The sequence below is a fragment of the Prionailurus viverrinus genome, chromosome B1, assembly GCF_022837055.1.
Source record: "Prionailurus viverrinus isolate Anna chromosome B1, UM_Priviv_1.0, whole genome shotgun sequence".
Classification (NCBI taxonomy): domain Eukaryota; kingdom Metazoa; phylum Chordata; class Mammalia; order Carnivora; family Felidae; genus Prionailurus; species Prionailurus viverrinus.
The window spans coordinates 162424146-162448340 of NC_062564.1; the positions used below are offsets into that span (position 1 = coordinate 162424146).

Here is a 24195-nt window from a genome sequence, read left to right on the forward strand (position 1 = left end):
GCTCCTTCAGGACAAGAAACCGGTGCCCATTCTTTGTTCTCACCAGCATACAGGAAGTGCCCAGCACAGTGACTAAGTTGTCTCCTAGGGAATGTTCCGGGTTGTCTCCTTATCCCCCCCGCACCCCCCACCCCACCAACACACACCCAGGACGGCTAATTCCAATGGATCATTTTGTTGGCCACTCCTTGGAATTCTGTGTCTTTGGAGCCCTCCTGTGCCCTGGTGCCCTGGCTGGTGCGGTATGGCAGGCACCTGCTATCCTTCCTTGGAAATGCAGATAGGCCCCCAGAGTAGAGCCAGGGGAAAAGCCCAGCACACAGCAGAAGCCCCAGCTGGTGAGCATGCTCCCTTGGCCTCAACCTCTGGGCAAAGACATTTCTCCAAGATGTTGTGAGGGCCACAGCGGGGCAGGACTCAGGTGTTCCGGTTCCCATGTCCAAAGCCAGCCTCCCATCCTAAACCACCTGCTTCCTCTCCTTAGTACCCATGTGCTACGCAGGAGAGTCCTATGGAGCTGGATCAATATTGCCTTCGTCTTAGTAGGAGAACAATCAAAACACAAATAATCTCACAACCCCGAAAAAGAAAGCACTGTCACAAAGAAATCATGTCAGAGCTTGATAGCATCTCTTACCTAACTAACACCATAATCCAGGTCTCATTCAACCTCTGCCTCCCCATTTCAACAATCAATAATAATACGTTTTCCCTCAAACGACAGTTATTTTTAACCTCTAGGGCTCCTCTGTTTGCCTCAAAGGCGGAACCCAGAATCTGAGCGCCCTCCACAAGGTCGTGCAGTCAGCGAGATGTAGGACAAGGAATTGGCTTTCGTACACATTCTTCCAACCACCAAACCATGGGGTCTTTGTTAAGGTCAAAATTATCATGAAACATTATTTACACAGCACACAATGAGCTCAGTTCTGCAGCTGTTACAAACACGAGCCACAACTTAAAATAATAAAAAATAAAAAGATAAGGACCCGTTTGTTTTACTCACTGTTCACGTAAACATTCAATGTCACGGAAGAATTGACATCGGAATTGGACACTTGAAACGTGTAAGTGCCTCCTTCGTTCCCTTTTAATCTGGTTAGATGAAGTTCACTCACATATCTACACACACACACACACAGGGGGAAAAAAAAGGCAATAAATCAATCACTTGTGAAGGGCCTGCCTCAAGTGAGTGTCTTATCCACCATTTCTGTCTGGAAATACACACCTGTTTGAGGAAAAATAAGACTCGCTTAACTCAGTTATTAACAAGATCCACATTAGCAAATATAAACATATACACCTATATTTACCTTGGGACAAAATGGCTGCCCAGTGAGGGTGCTGAGTGGGGAGAGGCAATGCAGCCTCCTCCCGGTCCCTGGCTGGCCTCTTGTCCGTGGTCCCTCTCTGCCCACGGTCCTTCACTCAGTCTCCTCCCCACCGGTGTCCTGAGCTCACCTGCCCCGCTGTGCTTTCACAACACTCACCTGGAAGGACCCAAGCCTGGCAGGCATCTACACGGAGTTGTCTCCATGCAGAGAGCAAAGTCGACACCGTGGGCCCTCACCTTCCTTCTTGCAACTCCATAACCTCCTGGTTTTCCTCCCATGCCCAGCACCTCTTCCTAGAGTCCTTCGTAGTACTTGCCATTGAAGCTTCTCTTTTATGGCAGGGCCGGCAGATATGGCTATGTAGACAGAGTGTGGAGTTCTGCCAGAAGCCCTGGACACAACCGTCTTGACGTGACCCTGAGCAATCTACTCTCGCACCGAACTACCCGCTGTTTGCTCACAACTTTCAAATCTTTACCTCCAGTTCAGACTTCTCAGTCCTACACCTCCTCTACAGAGCTATTTTCAAGCCCCCAACCCCTGCCCTGTGGGTACAGCTAATGATGACTCACACCTGTGACGTCCTCCCAAGTCTTGCCCTTGGACACTTAGGCCCACTTGAAAGTTGACTGCCGATCCAGGTCTACAGCAATGAGTGACCGCCCATGGAGAGGGACAAAAAGCCAGCTCCAGAGGACCCCTGAGATCAGCCTACTGCTCACCCATATCCTTTTTTTCCTCCTTTATCCTCCCCGCCCTGCTCTCCTACTCCCTGGAAGGTCTCTCTTCCCCTTAATGAAGCCCTTGACCCAGAATCCCTGTCTCAGGCTCTGCTTCGAGGGAACCTGACCTAGGATACTTCCTACCTGAACATCCCTACTAGAGAGCCCACGGTCAACCTCAATTTCAACAAACACCAAGCCGAACTCACAGTATTTGCCCCTGCCAACCTTTCCTCCTCCTTGAATGGCATCACCCCTCGCCATCCAACGTGGCTGATGGACACAGGATCCGAAGGGACATCTTCAGCAGCTACCTCTCTCTCCCACCCCCTCAACCACTGAGTATTCCTGTGGAGGTGGCCTGGATGCCTCCCAAATCCATTCCCTTCCTTCCCACCCTTCCATCTTGGCCCAGGACAACATCATCTCTCACCCACATTGCTGTTACAGCCCATAGTTTCTGACTGGAAAAAAATACAAAGTCTAAGTGGGCATCTACCTCTGGTAGCCATTTTGATCTTGGTCAAGTTACTTAACTCATTTGTGTCTGTTTCCTCTTCTACAGAAATGATGAAAATAAGAGTGCCTGATCATGGGTCTTGTGGAGGACTAAAATTATTGACTCACTATACATCAGGTACTTAGTGCAGCACACTCAAAAGCTCCTGCAGCTTACAAGAAGGAAGCTACTTTGCCTAGTTTACTCTTTTAATTTTTAAAATCACTTTTATTGGATTTATTTTTCTTTACTAGTTTTCTTTTACTTGTTACTATTTTATGATTGCTTCTATTTTCATCATAAATCTGTTGAGGATCAAATGAGAGGGGTGTGTGTTATGACAGAACTTGGGTTCACTACCTGGCCCAGAGCTACCGAATGAGGCTTCAGTTACCTTACATTTTTTAAAAAAAGGATTCAAGGCACTAACTCTCCACTTTCTGTGGAAAAAAAAAAAAGATTTCAATGTGTCTCTAGCACACGCCAGTCACTGCTTGGAACTAGCCTTAGAACTCTGGGAGCAAACGATCTTCCATTTCACAAATGAGAAAACTGAGGCACGGACTTCCGTGCGTGCTCTAATCACAAAGCGAAAGGAAATACTGGTCTAAAGACTCAGGAAGCAGGGCCAAACTTCTTTCCACACCAGGTGTCTTCTCATACATCTAAGGGTCACAGACACAGGCCCTGGTAAGCCAAGGAGAGACGGGGAAAACATCCGATCCTCAGCGTAAGGCTCTTTTCTTACCTGATATTACTTTCGTTGTCAGACTTGGGATAATCTTCCCATTTATCAGTGAGGGTTCTGTTCATATAGACCCACCGTTGGTGCTCAGGCTTGGGATATGCCTCATATTCGACAATCAGATCCACATTCTCGCCATCATTCACGAATATTGTGGTATTCATCATAGGGAAGATGTTAATGAATCCTTTAGCTGATTATAACAAAATAGAACAGGAAGAAACTATTATCCACAGCCACCCAACGGAAAACCCAACTTCACCTTCGGCTTACAAAAATAACTGGCTGGTTTCAGAAAGGACACGCTTGAGATGTTTATTCTCCCTTCTCTGTCTCTTAAGGAACTCTCTTCAAGAGCTAGCACCACCCTGGAAGTCTTCTAGAACTACTTCTTAGGTTAGAAAGTGTTGGGACTAAATGGTTAGCCCACACCCAGACCCAGTACAATTGTATATGTGATAAGAAGGTGTCAAAAGTCAAGAGGGGGAAGAGAGCTCAAATTGTCAATAAAGGTGTTGAAAGAACGCCATTTAGTATTTGAAGAAAAATAAGCCTGTTACCTCCTCATCATGTAATATATCACAGAGGAAATCAAGTACAGCATTTTATTTAAAAAAAAAATTTTTTTTTAATGTTTATTAATTTTTGAGACAGAGAGAGACAGAGCATGAACGGAGGAGGGCCAGAGAGAGAGGGAGACACAGAATGTGAAGCAGGCTCCAGGCTCTGAGCTGTCAGCACAGAGCCTGACGCGGGGCTCGAACTCACGGACCGTGAGATCATGACCTGAGCTGAAGTCGGACGCTTAACCGACTGAGCCACCCAGGCGCCCCAAGTACAGCATTTTAATAATCAAACTGTATCTTTAACTGACAACAGAATTAACTCCTATCAAACTTCTACAGAGGGGGCAGTTTTCTAGACGTTTTAGAAACAACAGAAGAGGGGAGCCTGGGTGGCTCAGTCGGTTAAACATCCAACTTCAGCTCAGGTCATGATCTCGTGGTTCCTGAGTTCGAGCTCCATCAGGCTCTGTGCTAACAGCTCAGAGCCTGGAGCCTGCTTTGAATTCTTTGTCTCGCTCTCTCTCTCTGCCCCTCCCCTGCTCACGCTCTGTCTCTCTCCCTCTCAGAAATAAATTAACATTAAAAAAAAAAAAGAAAAAAAAAAGAAACAACAGAAGAAACAAAATCAAATCATTAAAGTCCTAAGAATCTGAATACATAGCATTTTTAAATGTCTATACTGTAAAATTAAGGTAATAGGAAAAAGAACATGAAAATCAATAGATGGAAAATATTTAAACTAGTAAATCATTTTTTTTTAATTTGAGAAAGAGCCCAATAGGGAGGGGGGGAAGGGAGAGGGAGAGGGAGGGAGGGGGAGGGGGGGAGAGAGAGAGAGAGAGAGAGAGAGAGAGAGAGAGAGAGAGGATCCCAAGCGGTCTCCACACTCAGCATGGAGCCCAACATGGGGCTCGATCTCACAACCCGAGCCAAAATCAAGAAGAGTTGGACACTCAACCGACTAAGCCACCCAGGCACCCCTGAACTGGTAATTAAAAATAAGGCATCACTTTTCACTTCTTAAAAATAGCAAAACTTCAATAAAGCTGTTAAAAAATAAAGTCTATCCATCCTATGGAAAAATAGCAAAACTAATTTGAAAGAAACTCAATAATTCTCCAAGCGTGGTAAAAGTAGTGTGCTGAATTACACACTGTAAATTGGCACAACTCTTTCAGAAAGCATTTAGCAATATAGATTTTCTATAATTATCTATTCTCCAATTTAACCCTGTAGTTTCCGTTGGAGAACTCTTCTTAGTGGGTAGCCACATGCAAAAAGAACGGCCCTCTACCTTGGATATAATAATTTTAAAAATCAGGGCACTGGTTAGAAATGGTTCTATGACAATCACACAAGAAAGAGCTTGAAAAACACGTAATAAAATAATTGCCAATATTATTTTTATAGCCACCATTTATGGAATGCTTGCTATGTGCCAAGAACTGCCTTAAGTAGCTTGGCATTACATTTTAATTAACAATTATGACAAATATTTAATTCCATAACAATACTAGGGGAGAAAGCTTATAACTCCTAATGTATAGATGAAAGATATCCAGTCCTGGAAAGCTTAAGAGCTAGCTGCCCAAGGGCAGAGCCCAGATTTGAATATAGGTTTGTGAGACGCCAGGCTTGGCTTTTCTCACTGTAACATATCCCTAGATTCTCCATATAATACTTCCAGTTAGAGAGAGAGAATAAGCTTGTATGCATCACTGAAACCCTGCTGCATACAAAAATACAAGCAATATACCAAATCTTAAAAATGGTTATGTCACATTTAGTGGGATTATGGAAGAGCTTTCATTTTATTCTTCTAATTCTTTTTCCAAATTTAGTAACTATAAACTTTTAAATACATTTTTCATTATTTTTGGCACTATTTGGCTACATATATTAAGGTCTCCCAGGAGTTGTCATTACAGCATTGGCTGCCTCTTGGCTTTCCTATAGATTCAGAAGAAAAAGTGGAGTCCAACTCTCCTTTGCAGTAATGGAAAAGGATCTGTCATAGGTGAGAATAAAAACTCATCCAAGTCAAAGTTGGAGATGGAAACCACCATCTTGTTCTAATACCTAAATCATAAATTAAAACCTCCTGTCATTTTTTTTTTTAATTTTTTTTTCAACGTTTATTTATTTTTGGGACAGAGAGAGACAGAGCATGAATGGGGGAGGGGCAGAGAGAGAGGGAGACACAGAATCGGAAACAGGCTCCAGGCTCCGAGCCATCAGCCCAGAGCCTGACGCGGGGCTCGAACTCACAGACCGCGAGATCGTGACCTGGCTGAAGTCGGACGCTTAACCGACTGCGCCACCCAGGCGCCCCCCTCCTGTCATTTTTAAAGCAAATTTAGGTTAATTCTGAGGGAACAAATGTTTCATCTAAATGCTATGTTACAGTTTCCAGTTCTTAAGGTCATCCATTCAAACACACCCAAAGCAAAACACTCAAATATTCCAGACAATAATTGCACTGAAGTGAGTTGTCTCATTATCACCACATGTGTATACTACCGAAGTTTTCCTGAGTTTTCTAGAGTTCTTTACAGGCTCAATATAGTTTTATGTCCTATAGTGGAACGGAGCTTCAAATTCATGAAGTATAAGAGTTATTAGAATCAAAGAACTCCATCAGCGTTGTTTGAACAGAAAGTATGATTTTTTTCAGGTACTTCTCCATTAAGAAGTTGGTGACGCATTAACGTTTCGTCAAGTGCAAACTCCATGCCAGGCACTTCTATAAAATCTATTGCCTTTTCTCCTCTCTGCAGCCTTTGGAGTTGGAGGCTGTGTTTCTCAGAAGAGGAAATGCAGGCAGAGGTAAAGTAGGGTGCATTCAAAAGTCAGGTGGCACAGCTCCAGTTCAAAACCAGGTGGGGACTATCCCAAAGCCACTGCACGTCATATGCACACTTGATCTTAGCTGAAAGGCCAAGAAGGGATCCACATCATATTCAAATCCGACCTCCATCCCCAAAAGAAATGACTTTTCTCTTTGTCTCCCTCTTTCTTGTCCCATCCCAACCCATCCCGAAACAATACAAAACCAGATTCAGATTTCACAGCCACAAGCCCTTCCAGTTATACAGTTATATTCTTGGAAATTGATGAATGGATTTTCAAAATCTGATTACATACAATAATATGCTCAAAACATCCTTACTAATTGCTTTCTGGAGCTGAAGCTGATATATCAACATGCTCCCTAATCAACTTAGCAAATTAGCACTTATGGAGTTTAATATTTTAAAAGCATAGCTTTCTATTCAAATTAATAAATGGTTCACAATCACGTTTAGGGAAAAAGTAATAATACTCTTTCGGCACACTGACTCTATAATTGCAAGTAAAGGGTCTTTTCCACATTTAGTGTGTAATGCTTTCCATTACAACATGGGCAGAAACACCAAAATTATATGAGATTATTGTAGAATAAATCACAGACCTCTAACATTGCTTCATAAATTATTGAAGAAACAGGGGGGAAAGAGGAGAAATGAAAACAAATATCACATCGTTTTATTATTGCTCGTGAGGAAGTTTCACCACCATGCAAGTACTTAATCAAAGTCAAGCACTAAGAACATAACTGCACTAAAAAGACAAGAAAATAGATTAAATTCGAACAATACTCAAAAGACCAAAGGAAAAAAAAGTGTAAATAAAGTAATTTAAAAATTATTATTATTTCCAGGAAATCAAGAACAGTACTTCACTGCATTCTGCTCTCATTAAGTAGATCTTGGAAAATAAAGATTTGGTGAGATTTCCAGAGGAGGGAAGAAAAGGTTAAACCTTTACATAGTATGTACTAGCTAGATGCGCTTAGGACCATAGGTACCATGATCCAGTTTATGCTAGGTAGAACCAAGGACCTAACTAACCCCAGTGGGGTTCCTTCCTGAAGGTTTATGCTACGGCCTATAAGGCTACAAGACAGGGTGAAGTGAGGGGCATACTAGGAAGAAAAAGCCCAATTCAGCCCTTCCTGCAACAAATAAACCAGACCCCTGGGCAGTAAAAAAGATAAACCAAAGACTGAAGCGCCTCCCTAAAAGATGCAGAGAAATACTGTAGGCTCTCAGCACTTGCTCTCCTCCATAGAGAAAGTCTACACCCACTTCCAAACTCAAGTCATTCAGCAAGGACCAGAAGTTTTGAAAAAGCTCCAGTTCACACTTTGTGTGGTGGGGAGGGGAGGGCGGATGGCAGAAAATGGCCCACTGAAACCACTTCAGTTACATCTTTCCTCTTCCCCTCTATTAAACTGGTAGGATCTGCTCTTGGGCTCTAGTTGGAAAAAGGCTACAGTGATCATTTTCATTCATTCATTCATTCCGTGATCATAAAATTTCTAAGAATCGCTTCAAGATTCTATTAACATAAAAAGGAAACTCTCTAGCAACGTCTTCTTTCACTACTGCCGGTAATTTATACGTTCGCATAGAGATATTTACCTACGACTTCCAAGGTTGTTGTGACATTTGCCGATCCAAAAGTATTATTGGCATAACACATGAACACTCCAGAATCGTTAACTCTTGCTGAGCTGATCGTCAACCTTTCCTGACGTACAAAATTGAAGTCACCTTGGTGCCAGCTATTACTCTGTGGCTGTGCGTTAGTTTGCTGGTTACAGGAGAGGAAAAAAAAAAAAATCAAAGATTACCATAAAATTTATATTCAGGATCTTTCCTAGCTAGATAAATTAAAAATAGCAGCAATTAACTTCTCCATATTAACATTCATTATACACTACTTAAGTAAGAATAATAAAGCATCATGACAAGTCTGTCATTGGAACACTTCATATCCCTGGATTATATTGAAAGATAGTCACTATTAGAAAAAAACATGAAAATTCATTTTTTAATAACCATGGCATACCTGATTCCAAATTCTCTGCAGCACTAAATATTTGTTTAACAGTGCCAAATTTTAGAAGTTACTATATAAGAAATACCACATTTTACAATGCTGATATTTTACTCTATTTTACAATGAGTCAGCATAGTTAGATCATATCAGTATTTCCTGTTACATGTATTTTTTTAAAATTTTGTATCCTAGCGATTGCAAGAAAACACATCTCTAATCATCATGTTCTATTAATATTTATACTATTTTCATGAATAAAAGTAGAATCCCAATGTCTAAAGCTAGCTTGGAAATTCATCCTACAGTTCTTACCCAGCAGAATTTTGGCAACTATTAAAAGGGGTCCCATTGGGGCGCCTGGGTGGCTCAGTCGGTTAAGCAGCCGACTTCGGCTCAGGTCATGATCTCACGGTCTGTGAGTTCGAGCCCCGCGTCGGGCTCTGTGCTGACAGCTCAGAGCCTGGAGCCTGTTTTGGATTCTGTGTCTCCTTCTCTCTGACCCTCCCCCGTTCATGCTCTGTCTCTCTCTGTCTCAAAAATAAATAAACGTTAAAAAAAAAAAAGGGGGGGGGTCCCAAAGTATGTAAAACATGTAAGACCAAACCCAAATTACTTAAGCATGAGCTGAAGAGAAAAAGTTACAAATTTACTCTTGTGCTATCACCATTCACACATGGAGAGATTTCTGGTATGGAAAATATCATGGGAATAAAGTAAAATATAAACTATAGCTCCTCTCTGAAAAGATTAAAAGGAGTACCAAAGAGCTTTCTTCATCTTCCAAATTTTCTGTAATATGAACACATTCCAATTGAAAAAATAACAACTGAAAAAAGAAAATAAAGGAGCTGATACTGACATGGAGCGAGATCAAGGGTTTTTGCTGGCCAGGCCACGGTGAGCCTATTAGCATTAGACCATTCTGACGGCATTGTAAATCAGAACAATCCTTGTGGAAAGCAGCTTGGCAGTATGTTCATATCCCCTGATCGATTTCAGCAAATTTATCTCAAGGAAATAACTCAATTAAAAAAAAAAAAAAAAAAAGCTCAAAAATATTTACTGCAGTGAAATCTCAGAGATGACCTAAATGTCTACCAAGGATCAAAATCATGAACGTGAAAATAAGAAAAATGTTTATATTACTTAAAACACCTAAATCGAGTGTACCTTAGAACGGCAACCATGTGATAATACAGATGCATGGGGGCAGAGAGAAAAGAAATATGAAAAAAAAAAAAAGTGGGCTATATAGTGTTTATAAAGACCAGTCACACAGTCGGTTCAGCATCCAACTTCTGATTTCAACTCAGGTCATGATCCCTGGATCATGGGATTGAGCTCCACGTTGGGCTCCGCAGGGAGTGTAGAGACTGCTTAAGATTCCTCTCTTCCTCCCTCCCTCTCTCCCTCTCTCCCCACCCCCACCCCCTCCACTGCCCACATGCTCTCTCTCAATTAAAATAAATAAATAAAAATAAATTAAAAAAAAAAAAAAAACCAGCCAACATAAACACTACTGGAGCTCTTGAGATGCTTGAGGTCCAAACTGAGTTGTGTTGTAAATATAAAATATGTCCCCGATTTGGAAGACTTAATATCAAAAAAGTAATGTAAAATAACCCATTGATACTTTTTGTTAATTACATGGTAATATGTTAGCTATACAAGGTTAAATAAAATATATTACAATCAATTTTACTTTTTTTACTCTCTGTCATGTGCCTACTAGACAATTTTAAATTACATAGGAGGTTCACATTATATTTCCACTGCATAGCACTGCTACATGCAGTGGTAGAATTATATGTTTCTCTTTTTTTCCTCATGTTATTATATTTTTGGAAAAAAAAATTTTACATTAAAATGAGCATACATAAGAGCAGACTGCCAAAGCTGAATGTTTTGAAATAAAAAGAAGAGAAACCTGCTTTGTTAACTAACTGTGAGATCTTGAGCAAGTCAAGGATACGAGCAGTCATAGCTTTTGTTTCTTTTTTTTTTTTTTCTTTTTAAGACAGAGAGAGACAGAGCATGAACGGGTGAGGGTCAGAGAGGGAGACACAGAATCCAAAGCAGGCTCCAGGCTCCGAGCTGTCAGCACAGAGCCCGACGCGGGGCTCGAAGTCACAGACCGTGAGATCATGACCTGAGCAGAAGTGGGACGCTTAACCAACTGAGCCACCCAGGCGTCCCACCCAGCTTTTGTTTCTGAAAGGGAAGGAGAGAAGGTCTTTAAAGAAAGGTCTTGAAACGCCTTTCCAATTTGAAGCACTAGGCAGATTTGAAGATACTCCCTTCCCAGAGATTCTTCTAGTAATTGGCAGAAATCTGCCATTTTGCTGCAGAAGATCAATCAAGAAGATGCAATAGCAAGGTGAGGTGACATTGTTCTGTCCTCTCCCGGTCCATCATGTCATAGACTTCTCTGCAAAGGCAGAGTGACGATGGACAGGTAACATCACACATTCTAGATTTATGGTATCTCTTCCTTCTAGTTCTCCCAAGAGCCCAAAGGTCTTCTAACAGGGAGTTAAACCTGAACAATGAACATGTCAATGCGGGAAGGAAAACCTTGGACCTCAGTAGTGATGCAGACCCAACACCCAAACCTGAAGACCATTTTTAGGACACTGTCAAATATCCTAATTAAAAGTAAAAACTACAAGGCTTTAAAAGCATCAGAAAAGCTAACCAAGATTCACAAGTGTTGAATAAACGCCAAGACTCTCTTACGTTTTAAAACACACAACAGCAAAAACTCTAGGACAGTCATCTTATCCTAGATTTCATTGTGAGTTAGTTATTCCAAAGGGTCAGAGTCAAATACCATGGATTTTTAAAATAATTTGATAGTGCTAAGAGTGCTAAGTATTTCAAATTAAGCCAAAGGATATCAACAAAAGATTCATGGATGAACCTTGGCGGAGAGCCATGAGCCCCATCTGCAAGTCACATATTACATATTGTTTGCATGTGATTTGGTTTTCCTTAACCCTTGAGATGCACACTGGGATTTCCCCAAAGAGCTCCCAATACCAAAGGCTTATCTTCCAATGCCAGTGGATTAATTGGGAATGGCATGTAGGACTCCAGGGAAAAACGGTTCAGAACAAAACTGCCTGGGGCAATATAATTCCTCATAGAAAAAAAAGCTAATTTTCAAGTTGTATGGAGGCTCAAATATACACATGGTATAAACTGTTCTCTCATCTGAAATCAAGGATTATAGAAAGCCAATTTATATAGGATTGCGTTCTATAAGGTCAGTCAAAAATCCATACATAAACTATTGTTTTTATTAAGTTCTATGATACGGAAACGAAAACTTGTTTCTCTGAGCCATTGGTTTGAAAGAACAAGTCTAGTACAATCCATTCTCCTAGTCAGTGGTGATAGGCTTCACCAGCAAGGGATCATCCATCACAAGTCTATGTGAATACCATCATGCTACTTTGCATTACGCTACTCACCATGGTTACTTATCTAGCAAAGCATTCTTTAAACAGGCATGAAATCACCAATGTTGAATACAGAGCAAGGGGAGGGAGGACAGGAAGAGGAGGAGAAGGAAACTATATTATATCTTTCCTCTAATGTAATGCACATATGTATACGAAGAAAAACCACCGTAAAAGCTAGTTAACTAGATGGCCAACATTATGCAAATAAAAATTACTGAAACTTCAGTCGACGGGAATTTGAAAACAGAATATTTGGGAATTTAGACATTTTAAAGACCTTGCTATTAAGGAGTATTTAGAGAGGAAAAAAAACCAAAAAACAAAAAAACTTCCTATAACTGGCTAAAATTTACTTAAGATATGCCTAACACAGTACCTGACATATAGTAGACATTCAATACGCATTTGTTAAATGAATGAGAACTTAAACATGTCCAAATGTTTCAGATTAAAGATAACCATTTTATTAATAGTGACTAAAACAAACAGAAAACCATTAGCAACTTGATCTCAGGTAACCAGCCTCAGAGGGGAGAGTCAGATCAATACAAAAAAGAAACCCAGCTCTCAAATGGATAGGCCACTTTGTGGGAAAGCGAAGAGCTCTCTCTAGTTAGCATCTGAGACCATTTACTCTTTTTCAACGTGAAAGGAAAAAAAAAACCATTGACAACTTTGCCCAATATTTTAAATAATCTGCCCTGGATAGCTCTGATAATAGTCTGAAAAACATCAAGGTGCATACGCAATCATTAGTTTTCTTAAAATTTCCCCAGGAAAGTCAAAGAAACAGCGTACAGTAACAAAAGGAGTCTCAAGTCCTCTCTTTGATTTTCTCAACGTAAATTTACCAAATGATACGCATGTGTCACTAACAATGAAGATACACACCCACATATGGTGTCACGAAAGGGGGAAATCTGCATCTCGACTCACGCCCAGACAGTCCCACCTCAGACAGACATACCAGCTGAGCCTCCCCAGGACAATTAATAGACCCTTTTAAGGAAAAAAAAAAAAAAAAAAAACCCTTAAAATCTCCCACAAAGAGAAAACCATCGATGGGGGGGGAAAAAAAAAGGGAACAAGCCACTTACCGGGCTGTTTTCCTTGATCCACATCGAGTCCACGGAACTAGACACATCTTTTATCAAGCACATCACGGAGAATTCTTCCCCTTCCCTAAGAAGATGGCTTGCTTTGGACACAGACACAACTGGGACAGCTCTGATGGCTAGAATAAAAAGAAATGGGACCCTCAAATAGTCTGTTCTATTATATGCCATTTTCACTTGCCACTTTTCCTCAAATGCGCACAACTTACTCGGTGGTCTGTTAAATAAAATATCAGGTATGCTACTGACTGCTCCGTAGTACTTGCACATCAGCAGGCATCAGCAATTAAATCTTGTATCCTTCAAGCAAATTCATTAATACCGGGTGAAAAAGATAGGGCCGTCTGCTTTGAGATTATAACGCTCCTTGACAATGCTATTTTGAAACGGGCAGGCCTGGCATTAATCTTTACCTCACACAACCTTGATGGTTTCATGAGGACGTGACCCGCACCTAGTTAACTTCTTTCAACCGAACAGGCATCTTTCCCGTAGGCCGTAAAAATAATACGTTGTCCGTCTCTGAAAACCCCCATTTTAAATAACCAGACTTCCCTTAACGCCAATGAGCACACTTTTTCAAAAGCCTTAAAAAAAAAGCCCCCCAGTTGCTGAATGTCAACTGGTGTCGAATTTGATGATCTGAGATACAAAATCTAGACATCTTCCAGCTACCAAAATAATCTACATAACGCCAGGATAACAACAAAGTCTGTACTCAGTTGGTACTTGCCTCCTCAGATTGTGAAGAGTTTGGGAATGCATGAAAATTAAACAGACGAGGAGAAAGTCAATCCCTCTGTCAATACTAAATCAAGGAGTGAATAATGTGTATGCTAATCTTTTCAAATAGTGTAACTGAAGCTTCCCAGTGAGTTTCTCTCGGAAGGAACACCTCGTGCGGTTACAAAACTTGGGGTGCCCCTATGTCGGTAGGTTTCACAGCGGTCCCCTCCTCCTACTGCCCCCTGTACGGTCTAAATGCCAGTCGTTGGTCAACGCGCCCCACTGGAGGCAGTCGTGGGCGGTTGTGTGGGGTGGGGACTATGCAACAAAGAGTTCACAAGCAGCTGACAGTAGTCTGAAGCCAGGGGGAGTGAGGAAGAGCCAGCTGCCTGACGGCCGATCGAAAGATGGACCAACGAGAAGAGAGAAGTCGTGTACCAATCAACATCAACAGCTGCTCCGCCTCCCAGAAGAAAGCGAGAAGGGCCCCCCCTTACCTGCCCTCACTTTCAGGGTGAATTTCTTCGACAGCACGGACTTGCCCTTCCGGTCCGCAGAGCAATGCAGGCACAGCCGATGGTACTCGCGCTTCACGTTCCTGATTGTGATGCCAGCCTTGGGATCGGTGACGAAAGTCAAGTCCTTGGGAAGAGGCTTCCCCTCGCACCCCCGGAGGGAGTAATTGGTCACCTCTGGGTCTGTCAGAGGACAGCGGACCAGCGTATCATGGTCTTCTTTCCCATACAAGGGAAGGTCAACGAGGAAAAGCTTTGTGGGATCTATAGCGTGTCAAAAATCGGTAGTTTGAATGGTTGAAAACATTTTTGAAAAATCTCAAACGACTCCGACGTTTCTCTTTGCGAGCAAAAGTAGAATTTACCCAAACGCTGCTAATTAGGTAACAGTTAACATTTGTCCCTTTCCATGTGTCAGACACCAAGCTTGGACCGTTACGCTTTCTCTCATTTAACCCTCAAAACAGCCCTCAGTGGGGGCGCGCCTGGGTGGCGCAGTCGGTTAAGCGTCCGACTTCGGCTCAGGTCACGATCTCACGGTCTGTGAGTTTGAGCCCCGCGTCGGGCTCTGGGCTGATGGCTCGGAGCCTGGAGCCTGCTTCCGATTCTGTGTCTCCCTCTCTCTCTGCCCCTCCCCCGTTCATGCTCTGTCTCTGTCTCAAAAATAAATAAAAACGTTAAAAAAAAAAATTTTAAAAAAACAGCCCTCAGTGAAGGGCACTATCATCATCACCCTTTTATACATGAAGAAACTGAAGTCTCAAAAAAGTGACTCTCCTAGGGGCGCCTGGGAGGCTCAGTCGGTTAGGCGTCCGACTTCGGCTCAGGTCATGATCTTGTGGTCCGTGGGTGCAAGCTGTCTGTGCTGACAGCTCGGAGCCTAGAGCCTGCTTTAGATTCTGTGTCTCCCTCTCTCTTTACTCCCCCATCTCCTTTGCACTCTGTCTCTCTCTCAAATAAACATTAAAAAATATATATATTTTTTTAAAGGGACTCTCCTAAAGTGACATGGTCCAGAAACGGCTGGGCAGAACTCGAACTGCAGTCCAACTGATACCACAACTTCGGCTCTTAAAAATCTGGGGATATTTTATTACAAAACTTACTCTTTTTCCACAACAGAGGATACTCTAAGGAGCATGAGCCAAGACTAAGCCGGTCTGGTATTACCTATCAGGATCAGAGAGGAGAGGTATTCTTCCTCTTAACTGTTCTGTGGGGACCCCCTTCCAGAGTCCCCAATCTCCAGAATCTTTTGGCTTCTGCATAGAATCTGCGAAAACTATTAGCAGGCCACCCCATACGAATGTCACGTGGGTCCCGCTCTATCCATACTCTCTTGAAAGACGCATATTAATACAAACTTGTGGAAATCAACTGAAGCCATATTCCCAAGGGGAGCTCATGAGTTTCAGGAATGCGGTGGCAAACACTTTATCATCCAAACCAGGACGCTTGTGAGTGGAGTGCTATTAACAATTACGCCAGGACACCAGGTGTGGACTGGGAAAGGCCTCAGGCAGACTGGGACCTCATATAAGCAAAGACAAACCTCATTCTGTATACACAATATGCTGCCACCTCTCCTGTGTAAAGAGAATACAGATACACGGTTGGGCCAACAGATTATGTTTAAAATGTTTCTTACTTGTCCTTTCTACCTGGAATTCAGGTGTTCCACAAAAATCAACTTGGCATCATTGAAATATATACTGACCAATTTTGAAAGGTAATTTTCCAGAACGAATTATGCACCTCCCAGCCTTACTAATGAGTTCTATGAATAAAGTACTTCATGATGGCTGAACTATGGTCTGAGGCCATAGCTGTTTTGTTTGGTTTATTTTTTGTACATCTACTCTCGCTCGGTGGCTTAGTCTAGCTCCTACAACGCCCCAATTTCTTTCATTGCTGTAACATGAATCACTTAAGTATCCAAACATCTTAAATCAGTAATAATTCAGCATAGGACTAAGTTACGAGGGAAGACTTTCCCTTTAAAGAAAACCATGAAGTCTGCCAGACCGACCTGGCGAATTCAGTCATCCCCATTTATTCAGTGGTTTACCCATTGCGTTAATGTGCAGAATGATACTTCATTAGCACCTGAAAATTAAAGAGTACCTTCCTGAATGTCAAAGAACAGCACACAGGTTAGCTCGACAATTACGGAATCATACCCAGAGGCTAAGCTGCGCCTTATCACTGTGTATTTTTCAGCTACCCACCTAGGAAAGAATAACAGATAAACTAAGGAGAGGCAGAGTGAATTTCATGGCAACCTGCTCTACAGTGAACACTAGGTGAGTCAACTGTATTAACCCTTGATAGAGCTAGAATTTGCACAATGCGGTCTCCTCAAAGACAATTACATCAGGACGACAGAGCAGGTGATCTTATCTGAAGGTTGCGATGAAAACCTGAAGCTCTTGAGGTTGCCCAGATCTACGATCTAGGACAAATTTACTCATTATTCCTCCACAATAACCACGGGTGAGGCCTCCTACGCAGCCTCTTTCAATGGTAGCCCCAGTCTAGGTACAGACGCAGGACCAGAACTGGGACTCTCTTTGTCCTGCTAGAACCTGGGTATATCTCTTAAGCTTTAAGTACTTGTTTTTACATCAACGAGAAGATTCTCCTGCCTACCCCCCTTCAGCAAACCTCCTCTTGAGAAGGAGGTGAAAAGCACAAATACAGATGAATCATGGAGGTTGTCATGGGAAATGAGGTACAGAAATCCAACCATCATATTTTTCTTCTAAGAGGTCACAGTTTGTTTGTTTTATCTGTTCTTCGGGTTTTGGGTTTGTTTTTTTACATGAATCCACTGACAACTATTAAGAACCTAAGAGGGACAGGGGTTGATTAGCTGACTGGGTGACTTTTCCGGAATTTGCTCCCTAAAAGTGGATCAATTCTTTTGAAGTGTTGGCCTGTTTAGGCCTTTAGAGGCCTTTAGTTCCCCGAAGTGTTTTTACTAAGTGGGAGTATCTAGGATCTCAAGGCATTAAAATGCAGCTTTCCCAAAGGGCCCAATTTATTCTCAGGGTTTACTCAGAGCTTCCAGAACAAATGGGCTCACCATATTGTAACCTCATTAGGAAGAGCATCACAGCCTTGCAGACCTTCAGCTGGAGTCATAACCACAGCCACCATGTGTCAAAAGATGGGGGGGGGGGGGGAACTAACTAAGAATAATTTGTTTTAGGTTTTCTAGACCCAGCCAGTAACATTTTATCTCTGGCTGGCCATGTATATGTCATCCATAATTAAGAACAAGCTCTTAAGTTCTCCAAAGCATAGCATGAAAGAAAGCCACACGTTTACCTCTAACAAACACGTAAATGGAACTGCTTAAGCCGCCTCCGTTGGTGCACGTGTAATTGCCCGTGTTGGTGGCCTCTGCTTTCTCCGTGATCCATTCATTATGTGTGATCTCACTCGACTGGCCCAGGGTCTCAAAAGTCCATTTGACAAACCCTGGATCGGTGCACAACAGCCTAATCTCGTCGCCAACACTGACTATTAACTCTGACGTTGCTGGATGGATGGACGGTAGAGACCATTCCCCCGGACTCGCAGATGGTTGAGAAGAGCCTGCCAAGAAGAGTCAGAATCGTGTTGAGTATGATCTTTTTCCTTGGCGAAATAAAGCATTTCTTCCGATATTGATTTCCATCTTCTGTGTGCTCTACAATAAAAATAGGACAGAGCTGCCCGGCTATTTATAGTTAGAAAGAGTTCTGTTTAAAGTTTAAGTTCATCTACTGAATTATTTTCTGCAACTCTCAACTAGAGGGTCGCACTTGGTATGCAACCAACTCACTGGATGCCATGGCCTTCTCTGGGCTAAACACCCCAGCTGGGTCAAGTTTTCAGAATAGGGGCCGTCGCCGTGGTACTGACTTACTGACACCCAGCCTAGAAACAACAAAAACAAAACCTCGCACTATAAAAACACACACACACAAACTCCTGACCTGTTACTCTCGTGGCAAAACGTACGTGATCATGACACAGCTTGGCTGTGAACTGTTATTTGTATGCAGTGCTCCTTACATGGTGATGTTCATCAAAAGGAGAACTATTTATGAGTTCCAAGCAATAGGGCAGAAAATGAAAATCCCATTTGAAAGATCAGACCATGAGAGGTTTCACGACATTTGTCGGGTTGCAGCCTAATCAAACTAATGCCTAGACAGGCGTCCTAGTTTAAAGATGCAAACTTTAGACTCTGAATATGAAACTTGAACCTTAGAAAATTCGCAGCAGTCAACTCATTCATCCATCTGTCGCATAAATGCATGAATTACGATCTGCAAAAGCTTTGGGCATAGATGCATTAATTGTGATCTGCAGAAGTCCACGTGAAGTGCAACACGTGGTTCTTACACACACTCCAGAGTTTACAGAACACACTGCTTCCATGTCAGAATAAGTGAAACATAGCTCCGAGTTTTAGCTTTAAGCTGAAGAAGTAGGAGGTGGGCTGGGCCAGAAAAGGCCAAAGACGAGACACGTGCCATGGACATATACCACAGAGACCACGCGCAGAGGCACCATACGGTTTTCAGTAGAAAGGTGACATGCAGAGTAAGATACTAGTGATCAATTGGAGTCAAGGAAATCAGTGAAAAGCCCTGGTTCTCAGGTAGGCAGAAGCGATAAGACTTACAGTAAGGATTTGAGACTAAGGATGCCGCGTACGCCAGAGGAAAAACACATCAATGGTTATAGTGCAATGAAAGCTACAAAGACAGACTCACCTACAGCCTGGGTGAGGGAGATGGAAGAAAGAGTCCCTGGACGAGGTGGGCTAGAGCATCAGGGGAACAGAACTCCCTGGAGTGCTTTCAATCACTTCTGCAAGGTCATGGGCGAAATGGGATAGCTACCCCACACCAGGAAACTCTCTACACTTTTGGCATGATCGGGGGTGGGGAGATGGGGACAGAATCATAAAGGGATGGGGACAGGAGGGGCGAGAGCCCTGCAATAACATGTGGGGTTAAAAGACGGGATCAGACAGTCAAGGGTAAGAGATTGTGGAAAAAAGAGGAACACCCAGTACGAATCTTGGAGAGCCCTCCCAGCTAAGATTTAAAACTCAAACAAACAACAAAAACAACAAAAAGGCACAACCAGAAAGGAAGGGGAGTTGCTAAAGAGGGGAGGGAAGGCAACACATCAGAAGGTTTCAAAGAAAAGGTGGTGGGTCCTAAGGCAGGTGCTGAGCAAGGTCAAGGGCATGAACAAAAGTCCCTGCATTTGGTGGGAAAGAGATCACAGGAAATCTGAGAGTACAATTTCAGGTGAGTGGGAGTGTCTGTGTGCTCCAAGGTTAAAGTCTAAGTGTAGACCTCTTGCTGAGGAGCTACAGCAAGAGAAGGCAGAGAAATAGATCTGTAGTCAAACGAGGCTAAAAGTTACAGAAGGGATCCCTTAACATGTGAGCATAGAAGGAAGAGAGTCTGTGGAGAGGCACGGACCAAAGATGCTCCGAAGAAGCACTCAAACTGTCTGCCGCAGGTGCACATAGATGACCAGTCTCGATTCCAATTTGTCATCCAGACAAACGATCTCATCCGGGCACCTTTCAACCATGGCTTCAATTGCGGCTCCACGAGATCATGCCAAGTACACCCCAGATTAAAGACACTCAGCAACTTGGATTCGCAGACGGTAATAACAAGGTCAATTATAATCATCAAATGTTATTAAGCACCAACAACATAAGAAGTGCTATAGGCCAAGACCACCTATACCTGCTGGCCTCAGCATCTAGATGGAGGAGACGGGATATAAAAACAAAGTGCTTGGGATTATTTTTAAAGTTATACAGCACGCTAAATAATGAAAACGGGCACAACAATAAATGAAGACACTATCACTTATTTATCCCCTGGTGAAAAGGGAGTAGTTCCAAGTAAATAGCAGTGACGTGGACAGTAAGTTTAATCCAAAAATTCTTAAAGAATTTGTATTGCCAGGGGCGCCTGGGTGGCGCAGTCGGTTAAGCGTCCGACTTCAGCCAGGTCACGATCTCGCGGTCCGTGAGTTCGAGCCCCGCGTCGGGCTCTGGGCTGATGGCTCAGAGCCTGGAGCCTGTTTCCGATTCTATGTCTCCCTCTCTCTCTGCCCCTCCCCCGTTCATGCTCTGTCTCTCTCTGTCCCAAAAATAAATAAACGTTGAAAAAAATTTTTTTAATAAAAATTTGTATTGCCATATATTTCGATCAATTCAGTTTTCTCGGGAGTGGATCTTAAGGGTATATGTAGATATTACAATCCAGTTGAATAAATATTGCTGACTTCCAGAGACCTACCACACCAATGTATGCTAAGCCTCACTGTGTGACCTAAGGCAGGCCACTCAACTTCTCTGTGCCCAAGTTTCCACATCTGGAAAAAGATTAAAAAAAAAAAAAAAACAAAAACCCTCATCTCAGAGTTCTTATGGGAATCAAATGCGGCAAATACATGTAAGGAGCTTAACACAGGACTGGGCACCTTTAATAAACATTGGCTATTACAGCAAAGCCGTAAAGTATACTTGGTAAGACCTTGGACTGAAAACAGTCTAAATGTCCATCCTGGCTCTGCCATTAGTCAGTGTGTGATCCTTAGGCCGGTTCCTCATCAACTGGGTCTCAGTTTGCTCATTTGCAAAGGAGGGTCAGTAACAGAACCTATTTCATAAGGCCATTATATAAAGCCCTCAGAACCGTCTGGGGGCACCTAGACAATACAAGCAAATATTGGACACAATTATTCTAAAAACAGAACCTCTTGGGGTGCCTGGGTGGCTCAGTCGGTTGAGCGTCCGACTTTAGCTCAGGTCATGATCTCGCAGTCTGTGAGTTCAAGCCCCGCGTCAGGCTCTGTGCTGACCGCTCAGAGCCTGGAGCCTGCTTCTGATTCTGTGTCTCCCTCTCTCTTCGCCCCTCCCTGACTCATGCTCTCTCTCTGTCTCAGAAATAAACATTAAAAAAAAAAATTAAAAAAAAACTTAAAAAAAACAAAAAACAAAACAGAACCTCTTATCACTCCTCCAATCGGTCCTGACTTACTCACTTTCTATGAATGTAAACGGTTCCGTCATTTCCCAAACAGGTTCCTGCCTGACTTCTGCCTCCTTGGCGGCAAATCCTAGCAATCTTTCTGCCACTCCTCCTTGTCTGTCTTTCCACGCCTGCTGTCCCGCCCCCAGACTGGCCACTTATTATCTCACAGAGAGATGGCCTCCTCTCCTAAAAGATCTCCATGGCTCCGGCCACCCCACTCACAGCTCCTCAAACCTCATAACCCTGAGATCTATCAGCCTAAAGCACCACCTCTCAACAACCCCACTCCCAGCCTCAAAAACCCTAACAGAGGCTGCAGCAGCTAACTCTGACATCATGTATGGTTTGCAAAGCACTTTTCATGGGACTAATTTATAGCTGCTTCCCCCGGACCTTTACCTGCCTCTCCAATAAGACAGATCCTTAGGCTGGCTGGCTAAGGAGCCTGTAAACCGCTCTATTCCTTGCTCGGCCCATCTTTCCGCCCATGTCCCCAGAACACACCAACTCCACAATTCACCTTCATGCCACGTGGAAAGCCCTGTTTTCATGGGTGTTAGTCCCTCACCATGATCACCTGTCCTCACTAAATCCGTCCAACATGTCCAGCCCCATCACCCATTTGGTTTGTACTGATGCTTACACGTGGTCCACGTCTACGTCTTACCTCCTCCTAATCCTAAATTGTGTTTTTCCCCTGGCACAGTCATGAAAACATTCCCTTCGATCCCTGAACATGTGTGAAAGATCGGAGGAAGGACAGGTTCCTAAACACCCAGCCCCTGTAACAGGTGTCAACAGCCCACCGATCTACCCCCAAAAGAGAACAGATGTCATTTCTGCGGCTCCACTAAGGGAGTGGCTCCACTCATCCATTAAACTGCTACAGATACCTCCAAGAAAGAAGCCTCCAAATTTGAGATCACTGGTGTAGGCTTTCCTTCTAGAGATTTAAAAAACAAATTTTAAAATAATTGCCACCAGAAGCATTAAGGATTTTATTTTCAAAATACATTATTTGTAAGTTCAACCCTCTAACTCACCCTGTAAAAGGAAAATAGAGCTTATATTACAGTGGGACTCTGTGTATCATTTATTCTCTTTTTTCCAAACTATCTTGAATGTTATTATAATGTTCTCACAATAGAAAAAAACCAGAGATACATGTTAAAGGTTTGCAAGGGGCACCTGACAAGTTGGAAGAACATGCGTCTCTTGATCCCAGGGCTATGAGTTCGAGCCCCATGTCGGGTATAGAGATTACTAAAAAAATAATAATAATAAACTTCAAAAAAAGTGTATATACACATCTACCTGCCTTTATTATATTTTAAATTCAAAACCAATAAGGTATTCCAACTGAGCTTTGAAATTGTTCTGAAATCGCACATTATTGAAAGTGTTTGGCACATAGCAAGTTCTCAACAAATGTTTGTTGAATTGGGTTTTATCTACATCAGGACTCTTTGCATTAGAAAATGTGCTTCCTTAATTGTGTTTGGCTAAGGCTAATTTATGAGTTGTTTTCTATTCCCTGAACACATGTTAATTAATGAGCCAAAAAAAAGAAATGGCAAATCCTACCATTGTGGGGACCAACTACTAGAGGGACCGATGGCTCTGGGCCATCATAGTCAATAATGTTGCAAGACTTTAACAATATCAAGATAAATGCCAAAAAAAAAAAAAAGATAAATGGCAACATACCTTCAATAACCTTTCACTAGTGTAAAATTCAACCATACCCAAAAGAAGTGAAAGCAGGGATACAAACAGATACTTGCAAACACATGTTCACAGCAGCATTACTTACAACAGCCAAGACACAGAAACAACCCAAGTGCCCATCAACAGATAGACAAAATATAGTATGTGCATACAAGGGACTATTATTCAGCCATGAAAAGGAAATTCTGACACCGGTTACCACATCGATGAACTTCACAAACATCATGCCATGTGAGACAAGCCAGAAACAAAAGGATAAATGTTGTATGATTCCATTACATGACGTACCTACAGACTACCAAGGGCCGGGGGATGGGGAATGGAGCATTAATGGGTTTAATGGGTACAGAATTTCCATTTGGAATGATAAAAAAAGAAAAAAAAAGTTCTGGACACGGACAGTGGTGATGGTTGCGCAACATTGTGAATGTGAACGGCACTGAACTGGACGCTTAAAAAAAATGGTACATTTTATATCATGTGTATTTTACCACAATAAGAAAAATGTCTAAAATTAAAAAAAAAAAACAACAAAAAAAACCCACAAAAAACCCAATTCTTTAAAGGCGCTGGCTGGTGAAGCTTCAAACCTTCTCAGCGACCCTGGATCTTTCTTAGCTGACCACTGGTATCAGCCTCTGTGAGCCCCCTGACTTTGTTTTAAATCATATCATTAAAAAAAATAATTAATTGTTGTCATGATTTTTACTTGTTCCACACAGTTGTGCCTGAGGGTCCGAATAGCATCTTGACTACCATCTCTCTACGACTTTACACAAAGCAGGCATTCATAAAAGGTCTTTTAACCTTCTAGGTTGAATAGGCTG

General features: G+C 42.5%; 1 protein-coding gene across 2 annotated transcripts in view; it reads right to left on the minus strand.

Annotated features, from left to right (window-relative positions):
- KIT (KIT proto-oncogene, receptor tyrosine kinase) overlaps positions 1-24195 on the minus strand; it is an 88425-nt gene that overhangs the window by 32068 nt on the left and 32162 nt on the right. For both annotated transcript variants that reach the window (XM_047856485.1, XM_047856484.1), the window contains exons 2-7: positions 17904-18173; positions 14556-14837; positions 13315-13451; positions 8333-8504; positions 3307-3496; positions 1007-1122 (exon numbers count right to left, since the gene is read on the minus strand). In XM_047856485.1, the coding sequence (XP_047712441.1) occupies positions 1007-1122; positions 3307-3496; positions 8333-8504; positions 13315-13451; positions 14556-14837; positions 17904-18173 (1167 nt within the window). The remainder of the gene's footprint in view (positions 1-1006; positions 1123-3306; positions 3497-8332; positions 8505-13314; positions 13452-14555; positions 14838-17903; positions 18174-24195) is intronic.